The sequence below is a fragment of the Capsaspora owczarzaki genome (genome assembly GCF_000151315.2).
Source record: "Capsaspora owczarzaki ATCC 30864 unplaced genomic scaffold supercont2.11, whole genome shotgun sequence".
NCBI classification, from domain to species: domain Eukaryota; class Filasterea; order Ministeriida; family Capsasporidae; genus Capsaspora; species Capsaspora owczarzaki.
This window is the reverse complement of record NW_011887302.1, coordinates 34,739-47,460: the sequence shown is the minus strand read 5'-3', so window position 1 is coordinate 47,460 and position 12,722 is coordinate 34,739. Positions and strand designations below refer to the sequence as shown.

At 54.1% G+C, this 12,722-nt stretch overlaps 6 protein-coding genes across 6 annotated transcripts; 3 read left to right on the top strand and 3 right to left on the bottom strand.

The window, feature by feature from the left end:
* The first annotated feature begins 1,035 nt into the window (after positions 1 to 1,035).
* Positions 1,036 to 1,912, top strand: CAOG_06226 (peptidylprolyl isomerase B). Its single transcript, XM_004344925.1, has 2 exons — positions 1,036 to 1,497; positions 1,627 to 1,912. Exons 1-2 carry the CDS (start codon positions 1,051 to 1,053, stop codon positions 1,774 to 1,776), a joined length of 597 nt encoding a protein of 198 aa, XP_004344975.1. The 5' UTR covers positions 1,036 to 1,050; the 3' UTR covers positions 1,777 to 1,912.
* An 8-nt stretch (positions 1,913 to 1,920) lies between these two features.
* CAOG_06225 (hypothetical protein) lies at positions 1,921 to 4,059 on the top strand (the record flags this gene model as incomplete). The annotated part of the gene is made up of 7 exons (XM_004344924.2): positions 1,921 to 2,277; positions 2,535 to 2,775; positions 2,867 to 2,999; positions 3,100 to 3,300; positions 3,396 to 3,584; positions 3,676 to 3,780; positions 3,872 to 4,059. 7 exons carry the CDS (start codon positions 1,921 to 1,923, stop codon positions 3,987 to 3,989), a joined length of 1,344 nt encoding a protein of 447 aa, XP_004344974.2. The 3' UTR covers positions 3,990 to 4,059.
* On the bottom strand, positions 3,881 to 6,046 carry CAOG_06224 (L-lactate dehydrogenase A). The gene is made up of 5 exons (XM_004344923.2): positions 6,018 to 6,046; positions 5,305 to 5,442; positions 5,125 to 5,231; positions 4,894 to 5,015; positions 3,881 to 4,756 (listed from the first exon to the last, which is right to left on the bottom strand). The coding sequence occupies exons 1-5, from the start codon at positions 6,024 to 6,026 to the stop codon at positions 4,116 to 4,118; spliced, it is 1,017 nt and encodes a 338-aa protein (XP_004344973.1). The 5' UTR covers positions 6,027 to 6,046; the 3' UTR covers positions 3,881 to 4,115.
* A 293-nt stretch (positions 6,047 to 6,339) lies between these two features.
* On the top strand, positions 6,340 to 9,102 carry CAOG_06223 (nucleolar RNA helicase 2). Its single transcript, XM_004344922.2, has 2 exons — positions 6,340 to 7,382; positions 7,537 to 9,102. The coding sequence occupies exons 1-2, from the start codon at positions 6,455 to 6,457 to the stop codon at positions 8,988 to 8,990; spliced, it is 2,382 nt and encodes a 793-aa protein (XP_004344972.1). The 5' UTR covers positions 6,340 to 6,454; the 3' UTR covers positions 8,991 to 9,102.
* A 125-nt stretch (positions 9,103 to 9,227) lies between these two features.
* Positions 9,228 to 11,797, bottom strand: CAOG_06222 (LEC14B protein; the record flags this gene model as incomplete). The annotated part of the gene is made up of 9 exons (XM_004344921.1): positions 9,228 to 9,284; positions 9,377 to 9,483; positions 9,621 to 9,767; positions 9,863 to 9,998; positions 10,078 to 10,173; positions 10,270 to 10,539; positions 10,636 to 10,785; positions 10,893 to 10,995; positions 11,121 to 11,797. 9 exons carry the CDS (start codon positions 11,795 to 11,797, stop codon positions 9,228 to 9,230), a joined length of 1,743 nt encoding a protein of 580 aa, XP_004344971.1.
* Positions 11,798 to 11,852: 55 nt separating this feature from the next.
* On the bottom strand, positions 11,853 to 12,672 carry CAOG_06221 (hypothetical protein; the record flags this gene model as incomplete). The annotated part of the gene is made up of 2 exons (XM_004344920.2): positions 11,853 to 12,084; positions 12,314 to 12,672. The coding sequence occupies 2 exons, from the start codon at positions 12,670 to 12,672 to the stop codon at positions 11,853 to 11,855; spliced, it is 591 nt and encodes a 196-aa protein (XP_004344970.1).
* Positions 12,673 to 12,722: the final 50 nt, after the last annotated feature.

The window sequence follows — 12,722 nt, the reverse complement described above, 5'->3', positions numbered from 1 at the left end:
CCTTCTCTGTTTCGCGTTGTGCCACTCAACAAAATGTGGACCAACTGGCATTGCGGCATTCACACGGACTTTGCGAAACAAGGCCACTCGAGTTAATGGACTTCGTCAACAGTTTTGCCGTCATTTACGCTGCGTCGTCGCGCCGAATCTCAAATTCGACATTTATCCAGGAATTTAACTATTTTTTTTTCGTCGTTTCCTCCCTTCTAAACCGTGCACTTGACTGTGTCACCCTCTCTATTTTGTAACTAAATGCATTTTCTATGAGCATCCTCATCAACACACTGCGTCCAATTCTTGACTTTAATGTTTTTTCCTGTTTCCGCGTCCTTTCCATGGACAGATCTACACAATCGTTGGATCTTTTGTTGGTTGTCCATTTCCATTTCCATTTCCATTGCCATGTTGATGCAGCGCACTCTTAATGCAGAAGGTTGTTGTTTACCATTCGCTCCTCTCGCCTTGTCCTTGTCTCTCACTCTCGCTCTCTCTCTCTCTCTCTCTCTCTCGCTCTCTCTCTCGTATGACTCGAGTGCTTCTCCTTTTGCCCCCCCCCCCAAAACCCTCTTCCCCCCCTCTGTGCGATGTGTGCGATTGACGTGGCAAACAAAGAAGCAAACCCGTCGATCTCTGCTTTTTTTTTTTTTTTTTTTTTCTTTTCGTTTCTTCCCCCCTTCTCCTTCTCCTTCTCCTTCTCTCCGTCTTTCGTTCCATCTGCACGTGTCGTCGATCTCCATTCCCTGCGTTCTGTCATTCTCGTTCATTCATTGTCGCCTTGTTCGCCCCCTGCTCTGTTTCCCTCTCTCTCTTTCTCGTTCTCTCTCTCTCCTCTATTCCCTAACCCCCCCCCCTCCCCCACCTTATGAACAGCCCAGCGACATTTGCCATTTGCAACACTACACCAATGCATACCGCGAACGCAGTCCAATGATAAACTCTCGTTCAATCCCCATCACTTTTGACTTTCCTCACTCTGACTGACTTTTGCCTTCAACTCCCCTCCCGTCTGCTCCTCAACACTTGGTTCCTGCACAGTGGTATCAAACAAGTATGGCCAAGAAGCTGTTGTTGTGCGCATCGGCACTCGTCGCCGTCATCGTCCTGTTCAGCATGGCTTCGCCCAGCGACAGCGCTGCAGAGCCCAAGATCACCCAGAAGGTCTACTTTGACATTGAGATTGGCGGCCAGAAGGCAGGCCGTGTCGTCTTTGGCATGTTTGGCGGCGTCGTCCCTAAGACTGTCCGCAACTTTGTCGAGCTCGCCACCGGCGAGAAGGGCTTTGGCTACAAGGGCTCTGGCTTCCACCGCGTCATCAAGCAGTTCATGATCCAGGGTGGCGATTTCACCCGCGGCGACGGCACTGGCGGCAAGTCCATCTATGGCGATCGCTTTGAGGACGAGAACTTCCAGCTCAAGCACACCACCCCCGGTCTCCTCTCCATGGCCAACGCTGGCCCCGACACCAACGGCTCCCAGTTCTTCATCACCACCGTTGTTGTAAGTTCCCCCTTTCTTGTTGGCGTTGTTGAGCTGCTTATAGCATTGAGGTGGTTGTTGTTGTTGTCGCGTTTTCTCACCGTTTTTTTTTTTTGGTTGGCATTCGTTTTTTGCTCCTCGCTCGTGCAGACTTCTTGGCTCGATGGTCGCCACGTCGTCTTTGGCAAGGTCATCGAGGGCATGGATGTCGTCTCCCGCATCGAGGGCTCCCAGACCGACGGTCGCGACAAGCCCGTCAAGGCTGTTGTCATTGCTGACTGCGGCGTTCTCTCCGAGTAAAGCCAAAAGCCTTGTTCCGCTAATCTATTTCAGCCTTCCTCCTCCTCTGTGCCTCTCTCTCTCTCTCTCCCCTTCTTGTCTTGTTTTGCGTATCGTGTGGTCAATCCGTGTGTTTCAATCAATGTCCCTATCGCAATACAAGCCATGTTTGAGGCATTCCGCTTCTTCGATGCGTTTTCTGTTCTATCCTTGTCAGTCCACATTTCATTCTTCTTCACCACCATAGTCATGGCCGAGACACCGCGCAGACTCATGCGCCGCATCCTGCTCGAAGCGCAAACGCCCGCTCCAGCCTCGTCGTCGTCGTCGTCGTCGTCCTCCCGCACACCGCAGCAGCCCGCAACCTCGTCCTCGGCAGCACCGTCGTCGTCTGCACGCCCAGCAGCCACACCGGCCTCCACAGCGCGCCGGCGGACGGCGTCCCAAGCGAGCACTTCGCTCGGTCCAGAGAGCGCCAGCAAGCGGTCCCGTCGCATCGCCGCCGACTCGCCGCGTGGCCTGGTCAGTCGCTGTTGTTGCTGCTGTGTTTGTCGACTGGCATGCTGATAGCGATGGCAACAGTCAGGCAGCCGAGCGTCCAACCAAAGAAAAGCGTTGAGTTTGGAGCGGTTTTTTTGGCGGGAAAATCAAAATTCGCTCCAAAATCCAAACTTTTGGCATTTTGCCTCATATGGATATGAATGATGAGCGTTCGTTTGCTGTCTGAGAAAGCAAACCACTAATTCTATTTGCAATATTGTGTGTGTGTGTTTTGGCAGATTCGAGCCGTCTCAGAAGACCTCGCGCCGCCTTCCACAACCATCAACCGAAACCGACATTCATTCGGTCCATCCGCCGCAAACACGGCCATTCTGGCGTCTGCCACCAAGGCACGCGCGACAGCAACGGCGAGTGCTGCAGCTCCGATGTCTGCGCGGTCGGCAAAAGCGGCGGCGATGGCGGCTGGATCGGATGTTGCCGCGACTCCCCGCACCATGTTCCGAGGCGCCCTCGCATCCAGTACAGTGTTCATCGAACGTCGTGGTGCGTTGACAGGCGTAGAATCATGCAATCTCACCATTGCGTTTCGATTCCGTTGACGTTCTTGCAGTGGACACTCCGCTGGACGCATCCATTCTGCCAAGCAGCGCCAGGAACGCTCTAGCTGCACCCTCGAGCGTCCAACGTACGCCAGTGATTTCACCTCGGCGCTCTGTGGCGTCAACACCCTCGTCTGTTTCCAGGTGAGTGAACATGTTGCATGTGTTCATTCTTTGTGCGATTTTTCCTTTCATTTCGATCGCGCTCACACCTTCTCTCTCCCTCCTCTCTCTCCTTCGCTAGCCTCGACTTGTCTGCACTACCAAGTCGACCTATTCGCGCTTCTAATGGATATGCCATCGATTGGGGAGATGACGACTATGCTGACGAGGTTGACGACAACCGAGAGTCGTCGGAGGAGTCCAGCCTGACTGCGGCTGAGCGGGCGCGAGTGGATGAAATTGTCGACAACGACGATGCAGCGGATCTAGCGTCTCAGAAATCGTGAGTCTGCTTTTGAAAGCGAAGGACTGGGGTTTCCCCTGCGCTCAACCAACTTTCTATCTTCGGCCTTTTTTTTGTTTGTTTGTTTGGAATAGGGTATTCCGAGCACCATATCCAGTCACGAAAGCGCCCAAAGGTGCAGCAAGCTCAGCATCATTACCACATTCAAAACGGTCAAAGGAGGACGAGTTGCCAGTCATTTCTGCAGCAGCAACGCGCGCGCTTTTTCTCTCGTTTTGCAAGGCGAGTGTGCCAGCTGCAACCATGGAAGTCGTCCAGCGCGGGTATGTTGATGATGATCTTGTTGTTGGATTTTTTCAGGAAGGGGGATGGGGAGCTGTCGCGTTTTTCAATGATTTGGATTTCTGGTTTTAGGGTGGATGAATTTTTAAACCAAGCCGCCGATGATCTCGTCGCATTCGCTCAACACGCAAAGCGCAAGACCATCGATGCAGAGGACGTAGTATTCTTGATGCGAAGGTGCGTACCGGGTCGTGTGTGTGTGTGTGTGTGTTGTCTGTTGTGACGCGAGATTGATTTCTGACCCTTCTCTGCGCTCGCTGTTTTGCAGGCAAAAACAAATTCAACCTGCCCAAACAATAGAAACGCTATCCCATGCCTATCTACCACGCGAGTACATTGAGGCGGTCATACCCATTGCTCGCGCGCACAACATTGTTGAGCCATGAAGTTGTTTGGTGCAATGGCAGAAAGCAGCATGTTTCAAGCACAATGACTATTTTTGAATAGGTATTGGGCTTTGTTTTTGTGTTCAAACGCACACACGCGCCGTACAACCACTCGTGCTCTCTAGCTTAGACGTTAAGATCCTTCTGGACTGCGTGGAGGGCGGCGGCAGAGGTATGCAGGCGCTCAGTCTCCTGGGCGTCAAGCGGCTGGATGACAACGCGGCTGACACCAGCGCGGGTGAGGACGGCGGGGAGCGAGAGGAAGACGTCTTGCTCAATGCCGTGGTGGCCCTTGACGGGGGTCGTGACGGGGGTGACGTTGTGCGAGTCCGAGAGGATGGAGTCGGCGAGTTGAGCGACGGCGGCGCCAATGGCGGAGGACGTGTAGCCCTTGAGCTTGATGACTTCGTAGGCCGAGTTGGTGACGGCCTTGGCGACCTCGTCAAAGTGCTCGGCGTCGCCGTTGCCAAGGTTTGGCACGACCGAGCGGAGCGGCACACCAGCAACGTGGACGCCAGACCAGACGGGGACGCTGCTGTCGCCGTGCTCGCCAATAATGTTGGCATGGACGCTGCGGGGCGCAATGCCGAGCTTCTCGGCCAGGAGAACGCGGAAGCGCGACGAGTCGAGCGTGGTGCCAGAGCCAATCACGCGCGACGAAGGGAGGCCGGAGAGCTTCCAGGTGACCCAGGTCAGAATGTCCACGGGGTTGGAGACGACCAGCAGAATGGTGTTGGGGCTGTTCTTGACCAAGTTGGGGATGATGTCTGCAGAACGCCAAAAAAAAAAAAAAAACCAGAAAAAAAAATGGGAAGGTTTCGAGGAGAGATCGAGCAGGTTTTAAAAAAAACACACAATGAGCTCAGCTGAGAGCGAGTATCTCCTTTGGTTTCCTGGCTCTTACTCTTAAAGATGGCAACGTTGCGACCGCAGAGATCCAGGCGCGACTCTCCCTCACGCTGACGAGCGCCAGCGGTGATGATGCACAGATCCGAGTTGGCGGTGACTGCGTAGTCGGTGCTTGCGCTACAAAATCGGATTGTAGTCGTTGTTGCTGAGTGAGTGAGTGTTGTGGTAGAGGCGAAAACAAAAAAACAAAAATGTTGAGAACCAAAATCTGTTATTGTGAATTTACCTGATCTTGACGTTCTTCATCAAGGCGAGACCGTGCTGGAGATCCATCATTTCGCCCTTGAGCTTGTCCGCGACAACGTCGACGAGCGCAATCTCAGACGCAATGTTCTGCACTCGTTCAGATCAGAGCGGCTGAGCAACGTTTTTTCAATTTCAACAACATTTTCGAGATGTACTGTACCTGGAGGAGGATGGCATACGCGCAGGCAATGCCGACCTGGCCGACGCCGACGACGGTGACCTTGCGGCTGGGGATGGCCTTGGCGTGGGCAGCGGCGGACTCGGCGGACTGGGTGGAGCCGAACAGTTTCTCAGCGAGCTGTTTGTTTTTGGTTGATGATCATTTTCCAGACGACCAAAGCACATGATTTGTGAGATTGATTGAGTTGATGGAGTCGAGTGAGGTGTTTGAGGAGTGTGAAGTGTATGTGTGTGTATGTATGTGTGGGGTGTGGGGGGATTGGAAGCGGGTGATTGGAACGTTGGGATTTTTTGATGTTTGAATAAAACGACCGCTGGCAGTGATGACACGACAGCAGCTGGTCTGTCAGTGGTGTTAACGCAGTAGCAGTGGGAAGCAAGTAGTTGTAGTAGTAGTGGAAGTGGAAGTGGAAGTGGAGAAGCGATTGAGTGCGTCAGAATGAAAAAAAAGAGAGAGAAGACGAGTGCGAGTTTAACGTCCCGCAACTTGACTTGCGTTTTGTGTGAGCACCGAGGAAGGAGAGGAGTTGCGGGGGAGTTGGGGACTGAGATGCAACACCAGTAGAGCACACATAAGAGGGAGAGCGAGAGAGCGAGAGAGAGTGAGAGAGAGAGAGAGTGAGAGATGGAGTCGTTGAATGAGGTGACAATTCGTTCAAATTTTAATCCTTTGACTCGATCTTTTCTTCTTACAGTGGACATGATTGTGAAGCAGATTGTGAAAAATCAGAGAGTGAGCTTTTGTGTTGTTGGTGATCGAATGCTTTTTTTTGGTTGATGGAAACAAACAAGAACGATTGTGCAACAACGTAGCAACGTGAAAGGAAGGAAGGTGCAGCCAGCAACGGCGCCTTCTATTGCAGGTCACTTCTCTCTCTCGCTTTCTCTCGTTTGGTTTGCTTTCTCTCGTTTGGTTTGCTTTTTTTGATTCAACTCTCCAAACTGTCACCACTGTCTCTGTTCGACGTTCACTCTGTTTCCTGTCAGTTTGTACTGTACTGCTGTAGCATTTCCACGTGGATTCGTCCGTCTCAGTCTGTTTTTCCACAGTTTTTGGCTTGTCCTTCCGTTCTTCATTTCAGAAGCACAACAAAGCAAAAAGGGCAAAGGAACACATTGATCATTACAAAATGAGCAGCAAGCGACGGTCTGAAGAGTCGAGCGAGACACTGCGCGCGCAGACGGAGCAGGCGGACGTGCCGGCCAAGCGGACGCGCAAGTCGAGCACGAGCAGCGAGATTGAGCTCAATGTCACCACGCGGGACACCAAGGCCGAGAGCAAGTCCAAGAGCAAGTCGGCCGCCTCTGCTGCTGCTGCTGCTGCTGCTTCTGCTGCTGCTGATGATGATGACAACGATCACGATGATCATGGCAATGGAAACGGCGTCGAGGACATGGACACCTCCGCCGACGACAGCAGCAAGAAGAAGAAAAAGTCGTCGTCGAGCAAGGACAAGGACAGCAAGTCGTCGAGCAAGGACAAGGACAAGAAGAAGGAAAAGTCATCCAAGAAGAAGGACGACAACAACGATGACAACGATGACAACGACAGCATTGACGGCGACGCTGCCGCTTCGTCCAAGAAGAAGGCCGTCAACAAGCAGGTCCAGGGCCTCGCGGGCCTCGCGTCCGGCGGTCTCATGTCTGGCACCCCGTCGCGCGATCTGTCGCGTGCTGCGTCGCCCACCGACGAGGAGGCAGACAACTCGGAGTTTGCCCTCAAGAACTTTGGCGTGTCGGCGACTTCGATTGCCAACCTGCACGCCCAGGGCATCCGCACGCTCTTCCCCATCCAGGCGCAGACCTACCACCCCATTTTCGAGGGCAAGGACATTGTTGCCCAGGCTCGCACCGGCTCCGGCAAGACGCTCTCATTCGCCCTGCCCGTCATTGAGCGCCTCCTGAAAAACCCGCGCTCGGAAAAGGGTCGCGCTCCCGCCGTTCTCGTCATGGCACCCACCCGCGAGCTGGCCAGCCAAGTCCACCGCGTCTTTGAGTCGGTTGCCCCGCAGCTTGCATCCATCTGTGTCTACGGTGGTGTCGAGTACGGACCTCAAGGTAAATGGCGAACTTTTTGTTTTTGGGCTTTTTTGGGTTTTTTTGTTGTGTTGTATGTTGTTGTGTCTGTCTCCCATTGATTGCTCACACTGAAACAACCTTATTTTCTTTGGCTCTCTCTCTCCCCCCCCTACCCGCTCCCCCTCATGATTAGAACTCGCCATGCGCAAGGGACTGGACGTCGTCGTCGGCACCCCTGGTCGCTTGATTGACCACTACAACCGCGGAAACCTGTCCCTCCGAAGCATCGATGTCATGATTCTCGACGAGGCAGACCGCATGCTCGAGGTCGGCTTCCAGGAAAACGTTGACGAGATTATGGCTGGATTGCCCATCGGCGACGCCAAGCCTCGCATCCTGCTCTTCTCGGCCACCATGCCCACCTGGGTCAAGGCGCTCACCAAAAAGTACCAACGCGAGGACAAGGTCATGGTCGATCTCGTGAGCGGCACCGATCAGCAGACATCCACGACCATCCAGCACTTGGCCATTCGCTGCCCATGGCAAGAGCGCGCCAACGCGATCGGCGACGTTGTTCGCGTCTACAGTGGCTCCCATGGCCGATGCATGGTGTTTGCCTCAACCAAGGAGGAGGCCAACGATCTTGCACTGAACGGCCGCATTGCCGGCGAGACCCATGTTCTTCACGGCGATATTGCCCAAAAGCAGCGTGAAATCACTCTGGCTGGCTTCCGCTCTGGCAAGTTCCGCTGCCTCGTCGCAACAGACGTGGCTGCCCGTGGTCTTGACATTCCCGAGGTTGAGCTGGTCATCCAAACCGAGCCCCCGATCGACGTGGAGACGTACATTCACCGCGCTGGCCGCACCGGTCGCGCTGGCAAGAGCGGCACCTGCATCTTGTTCTACAAGCCACAGCAAGAGAGCCTTGTGCGACGAATCGAGGGCAAGGCCCGGATGGCCTTCAAGCGCATCGGTCCTCCTCAGCCGCAAGACATTGTCAGCGCCAGTGCCAACGACGCTGCACGCTCGCTGGCCAAGGTGTCTCCGGCCGTCTACCCTCTCTTCCACCAGGCTGCTGAGGAAGTTATTGCACGCGCCGGCGCCGTCGATGCGCTCTCGGCCGCCCTTGCCGTCATTTCCGGCGTCTTTGAAATCAAGACGCGCTCGCTCCTGTCTTCGATGGAGGGCTATGTTACCTTCTGCATCCAGCTGACATACGATGTTCGCGGACCGTCCTTCTTCTGGTCCATTATCGACCGGCACCTGCCCCCGAACGTGCGCCCTGCCCTCCGCGGCATGCGTCTGTTCAAGGACCACACTGGCGCGGCCTTTGACTGCCCCAGCGATGTTGTCGACACCATCAAGGAGCACTGGGTTGACCAGCCCACCACCAAGATCTACGTTGCAACCACGCTGCCCGATCTCGTCGAGACGGACGGCGGCGGTAACGCGAGCAGCTTTGCGGGTCGTGGCAACGCTGGCGCTGCTGCACGCTTCAGCCAAGGCAGCGGCTGGGGCCGTGGCGGCGGCGGCGGTGGCTCTGGTGGCCGCGGTGGCTCTGGCGGCCGCGGTGGATATTCGCGCGGTGGCGGCGGTAACGGAGGCGGTAACGGAGGCGGCTTCAACCGCGGTTTCCAACGTCGTTAAGATCTGGTTGTAACGTTGTTTGGTTGGTGTTGTGTTATGATCCCTTTCTTCATCTCTTTGTTTTCTCTTCATCTTGATCTTAAAAAGTACCAATACAAGGAATTCAATGGTATTCGTTCTGTTCAAAATGTACAATGTAGGGGGGGGGGGAAGGCATTTTGTCGAATGGAAGAAGCAACCGCAAACCGTTGCAAAGTCCAAAGACGCTGATTGCAATCCCAATTGAATCAAAGCATTTTAGTGCTCCATTGCACCTTGGCGCTCGTGTTCCCAGAGGCCGACCGTGCCGTCCCACTACAAGACCAAAAGGGCGCATCGAGCAGAAACACATTGAGTGAAAACCACCTCGCCATAATCACAAAAAGCAGCCAAGGTGTTGTGCTCACAGAAGCCGTGGCAATGACTGGCTCGAACGGATGCCAAGACACGTCGCGAACAGGCTGACGATGGCCAACGAGGCGTTGTACACACTCGCCAGTCAGAACATCATAAACTGTACCGAAACAAAAGAAACAAAAAAGAAAAAAAAACCGCAAAAATGCATAAAACACGAGAGCGCAACAACCAACGAGCACGTTGAGCACTAGAACGAATGGAGAACAACATCAACCATGTCGCGAAAGTGCTTACTCATTGGCGTGCCGTTCGCAGAGCCCGCAACAATGTACTTTTGCCCAGTGGAGAATGCAGGAGAAAAGCACGCTCGAATTAGGGTGTAGGCGACTCGATGGCCCGTGTACGTCATGATGGACGTGTCGGATGGGATGACTCGGCGAACTGTCACACACATACAGAAAGAAAAAAAAAACCCGGTGAGCCGGGAAAATCCTACTAACAAATACAATGCTCCAGTTGTTCGAGCAAGCCCTCACCTGCACGGCGAGCGTCAAAGCGATAGTCGTGGTGGTTTGCATGCGGTGGACGTGCACCTGCTGGCGCCATGCATCGAATATCCCAGAGCTTGATGCACTCGTCTTTGCCGTTGGAAATGACGTACCTGCCATCACCCTGTCACACAAACCGCAGCCGTCAGCGGCATGAAGCTCTGCCTCGGCGCTACAACCTGTGCTTTTGACAAACGCGTTACCTTTGCATCGAGGAATGTAATACCACTGTTGTGTCCGATAAACTGGCCCACAGGCTTGGCTCGACGGGCGCGTCCGAGTTCTCGACGATCCCAAACCTGCCCTCCGCAGACCACAGAGTTAGGAAACCAGTCGAGTAGCAGAAGCAGACAAAACACACCGATCAAACAGAACAAGACTAAACGAAGCCCAACCTTGACGGTGCCGTCGTCACTGCCAGAAAAGATCACGTTCGAAGACTCGTCAGCAAAGGCGGCGGCGTTCACGTCATTCGTGTGGCCTACGGCTCGAAGAGTGCGCTGCTGCGCTTCGATATCGTAAATGTAAACGTCGCTGTCACTGCAGCCAGCCAAAATTTCGCGACAGTCTCGCGAGAAGCTGATGGAAAAGGGGCAAAAGTGCGAGGAGCCGCTCGGTTGAAGATCAAGAGATTGGTGCAACAGCGAGTGTCCCGTGACGTTGACCTAAAAGAATGTCAACCAACAAACGATCAAGCGTTGAGAATGCGGGTTTCAGCACCACGAGGAAAGAAAAAAAAATAATATCAACAGTCATCTTACGAGATTGATGCTCGACGACCAGGTGGAGTAAATGACAAACTTTTGATCGGGGCTGAAGGCAACGTCAATGATCGACCAACCCATGTCGCGCGCGGAGATTTCTCGGTACACCGTGTAGGAATTGGTGTCGTACATTCGAATGCGCGAGTCCTGTCGCCAGCAAAACGAAAGACAAGCAAAATAGAGTTCAGCTCCTCATTGCAATATACGCGGGTACTGATGATTGACACCGACTACTCAAATCAGAGGTCGCGTACCTGGGCCGCGGTGACCAAAACAGTGCCATCATCGGAATATTGGCCGCAGAAGACTTTGCTCATATACTCGTCCACATTTCGAACGCGCTTATTGGGAAGGAACCTACGTGACGAGAGCCAAAGAAGCAAGAAAATAAAACCGGACACAAAGACAAACACGCAAAGAGGAGTGAGCAGCACAATTTCGCAACAAACGAAACAAAAAAACAAAACGGGATGAGCCAGTACCGAGAAGCCAAGTCGACCCGCGCAGCACCGCTCATTCGCAAACCAAGCGCGGTCATTGTTTCTCGCTGGCTCAACCGGAGCGCAATGTTGTTGGGCAGGGTAGGTGGCGGCGAACGCGGGACGACGGGGACGGAGTCCGACAAGTCGTCGCTTGCTCCGGTGCAAGCGTCGGGAGGAGTGATGAGTGACTCGGCCGACATGGGCGCTTGCCACGAGCAGGGCTTGCGATGCAACAGCGCTTCCACGCCGTGTGGTGAGGCCGCCACTTGAGCAGACAGGAGCTGACGGAACTCGTCCCGTAACGTTGCAAGCTCAGCTTGAAGCGCGGGATCAAGGGCAACAGGGGGCTCCTCCGGAGGTGATGCGCGAGGAAAGATTCCAAGAATCTGCGCAATCAGTGCTTGCTGACCGGTAAATAGGGAATGTGCGGGATCTTCTTCTTCTTCGTCCACGTAGTAGTCGTCTTCGTCTTGGTCGTCGTCGGCGGCGTCGTCGTCGTCGTCGTCATCGTCAGCGTGTTCATCGTCGTCGTGCTCATCTTCGACATCTTCGTATTCATCATCGCCATCGTCGGTATGGAATCCGGCCTCATATTGGTCCGAGTTGTCGCCTTCCGGCTGAGTTTCTTCTTCCTCGGCTGCCTGCCGGGTTTGGGAGCGGGTGACGCGCCGTTCCATTTGTGTTCACAGTAAAAGCAGGAACAGGACTTGCACACAATGCGAGTGCAGTCGTTCAAGAGTGATCCGAGTCGGAATCCAGCCCGCACCACGTCGACGATGTTGAGTAGTCGAACGATGGCTCGATGCAATCCAAAAGGAGATCGTCCGGAGTTAGAGGCGAGCCAGCTCGCGGCGCGGTGTCTTTCGTGATGTTTGCTGGTACCTCGTCTTGCTCGGGAATGGCAGTCTCGTTGTTTGAGATTGGCAGAGGAGCGTTCTTGTTTGAATTGGTCGGTTCGCTGTCTCTGTAACACAAGCAGCAGACCAAAAGGTGAGCAAGTCCGAATGAAAGCATAAAGCGTGTGCTTTTGTTTGTTTGTTTGTTTGTTTGTTTGTTTGTTTTGAAGAACAAATCGCAAGAAGCTCAGACTTTTTGATGGTTTTTTTTTTTTGGTAATGTGATTTGATGACGGAAAATCGTGTCTGACAAACGACAACAACGAAACGCTCAACTCAACGGTTGAAGCGACTGACATGGACAACGAGCGCAGGATGCGACTGAGGACCCGCGGAGTGGCGGACGGAGCGAGTGGCTGGGTCGGCGGAGGAAGGGGAAGGTTTAGGGGAAGGGACGCGGAGGCGAGTGGTGCGGAGGTCGGTGCGGAGGTGGTTGCTGTCGCTGCTGGAGTGACTGAGGCAGCAGCGTGAGGGGCAGGTGGATGCAACGATGGCGGAACAGATGGTCCTAAGGTGGTGGGAGCAGCGAGAGCCACCGCGGCAGAGGCAGAGGCTGAGGCAGAGGGAAGCGAGGAGCGGCGATTTGGCAATGTCGAGTGACTGAGCGACAACGACAACGACAACGACAACGGCGACTGCTGATCGTGCAAGGCCATCAACAAGAGTGATCCGAATATAAAGAGATGTGACGAGGTAAGAAGCGAAC

Coding starts and splice junctions, on each gene's coding strand:
- CAOG_06224 (XM_004344923.2), bottom strand. Junction 5,232..5,304: donor CGTATGCCATCCTCCTCCAG/GTACAGTACATC, acceptor GAACGAGTGCAG/AACATTGCGTCTGAGATTGC. Junction 5,016..5,124: donor ATGAAGAACGTCAAGATCAG/GTAAATTCACAA, acceptor CCGATTTTGTAG/CGCAAGCACCGACTACGCAG.
- CAOG_06226 (XM_004344925.1), top strand. CDS start 1,051: ATGGCCAAGAAGCTGTTGTTGTGCGCATCGGCACTCGTCGCCGTCATC. Junction 1,498..1,626: donor TCTTCATCACCACCGTTGTT/GTAAGTTCCCCC, acceptor TCGCTCGTGCAG/ACTTCTTGGCTCGATGGTCG.
- CAOG_06223 (XM_004344922.2), top strand. CDS start 6,455: ATGAGCAGCAAGCGACGGTCTGAAGAGTCGAGCGAGACACTGCGCGCG. Junction 7,383..7,536: donor TGTCGAGTACGGACCTCAAG/GTAAATGGCGAA, acceptor CCTCATGATTAG/AACTCGCCATGCGCAAGGGA.